Source organism: Lycorma delicatula, chromosome 11, assembly GCF_047948215.1.
Source record: "Lycorma delicatula isolate Av1 chromosome 11, ASM4794821v1, whole genome shotgun sequence".
Lineage (NCBI taxonomy): Eukaryota > Metazoa > Arthropoda > Insecta > Hemiptera > Fulgoridae > Lycorma > Lycorma delicatula.
In genome coordinates, this window is record NC_134465.1 from 65,208,715 (window position 1) to 65,210,107 (window position 1,393).

At 33.9% G+C, this 1,393-nt stretch overlaps 1 protein-coding gene across 1 annotated transcript; it reads left to right on the plus strand.

The window, feature by feature from the left end:
* Positions 1-686: 686 nt before the first annotated feature.
* LOC142331956 (uncharacterized) lies at positions 687-1,091 on the plus strand. The gene has a single exon (XM_075378011.1). The coding sequence runs from the start codon at positions 687-689 to the stop codon at positions 1,089-1,091; it is 405 nt and encodes a 134-aa protein (XP_075234126.1).
* The last annotated feature ends 302 nt before the right edge of the window (positions 1,092-1,393 follow it).

Consider the following 1,393-nt stretch of genomic DNA (forward strand, 5'->3'; position numbering starts at 1 on the left):
CTGGCCACCCGAACAGTTCTGATTTGAATCGGTGTAATTATTTTCTTTGGGGATTTCTAAAGGAAAAATTTTCTCTAAACATCCTTAAACAGTGATAGAACTGTGAGTGCTGATCATTGAGGCGTGCGACGAGATAACCTAGGATATGTGTCGTCGAGTTATTAACTACATAGGAATTTGTGTCTAAGTTGTTAGACGTGATGGTGGTCTTATTGAATATGTGATAAGCAGAAGATAATTTCCGGGCATATAGTAAACACGGTAAATTTTTCTTTTTCGTATTGCGATCCAAATAAATATTTTTTAACAAATTCGAATGTTGGATCAAATCGTGTGCCACTCTGTATTTAACTGTATTGTATGTTTGCTTTTTCTTTTCTGTAGCTAGACAGATCCAACCAATTATAATCAATTTTTGGGGAGCAGCAGGTCTTCGGTCTGGAAATAACATAAGCTATCTTAAATTGTCTTATCTACACTGAGGGAAAAAATTTTTAAATTACGATATTTTCAAATTTTAATGACGGTTAATTTTTCAAACATGGTATCGCTGATATGTTAAATAAATCAATTAACAATTAATATAATTCACCATACCAGCACGTTGATACGTTCTCTAGATCTTTAGGCTTACTTGGAAGCCATCATCAGAAGTTAAAATTATATTTCATTAGTATATACATATTATGCGTGAAAGATGGACACAGCTACAAGGATCTGTATGGATTAAAAAACTTATTACGAATTTGGATATGCGGCTTGATCGTGCTTATGGGGAGGTTGAGTATTATACAACTCAAATGCTTACTGGGCACGGCTGTTTTGAGGAATACCTCTTCCGTTTTGGCCGGAGAAGATCCTCCATTTGTATGTATTGTCCGGCGGTTGATACGGCCGAGCACACTTTATTTTATCGCCCATATTGGACTGAACGCAGAAGAGCTGCTGATATTCGGGGCCTCAATTCCAATGGATTTCTGGGATTTTTGCTGACTTCGTCTGACAACTGGAGGAAATTTGAGGACTTCGCACGTCTGGTCTTAAGAGAAAAAGATGAGGAAGCTAGTCCTAACAGTGATTTTAATTATTGATGTGACTATATAAAAAATAAATAATAATATTCATGGTTTTAATATATCGAAAAGAATCGAATTTATTTTAATTTTTTTTCGAATAAATGAACATATTATATAAACTTAAAAAATTATGTTTTGCTACGCCAATATATATATATATATATATATGTGTGTGTGTGTGTGTGTGTGTGTGTGTGTGTGTGTGTGTGTGTGTGTGTGTGTGTTTTTTAAGTAATTTTCTCAGAAATTACTAAAGATATAATTGTAGGACATGTTTTATTCTACTTCAGGTCAAAGAAAAACAGTATGAAATTATC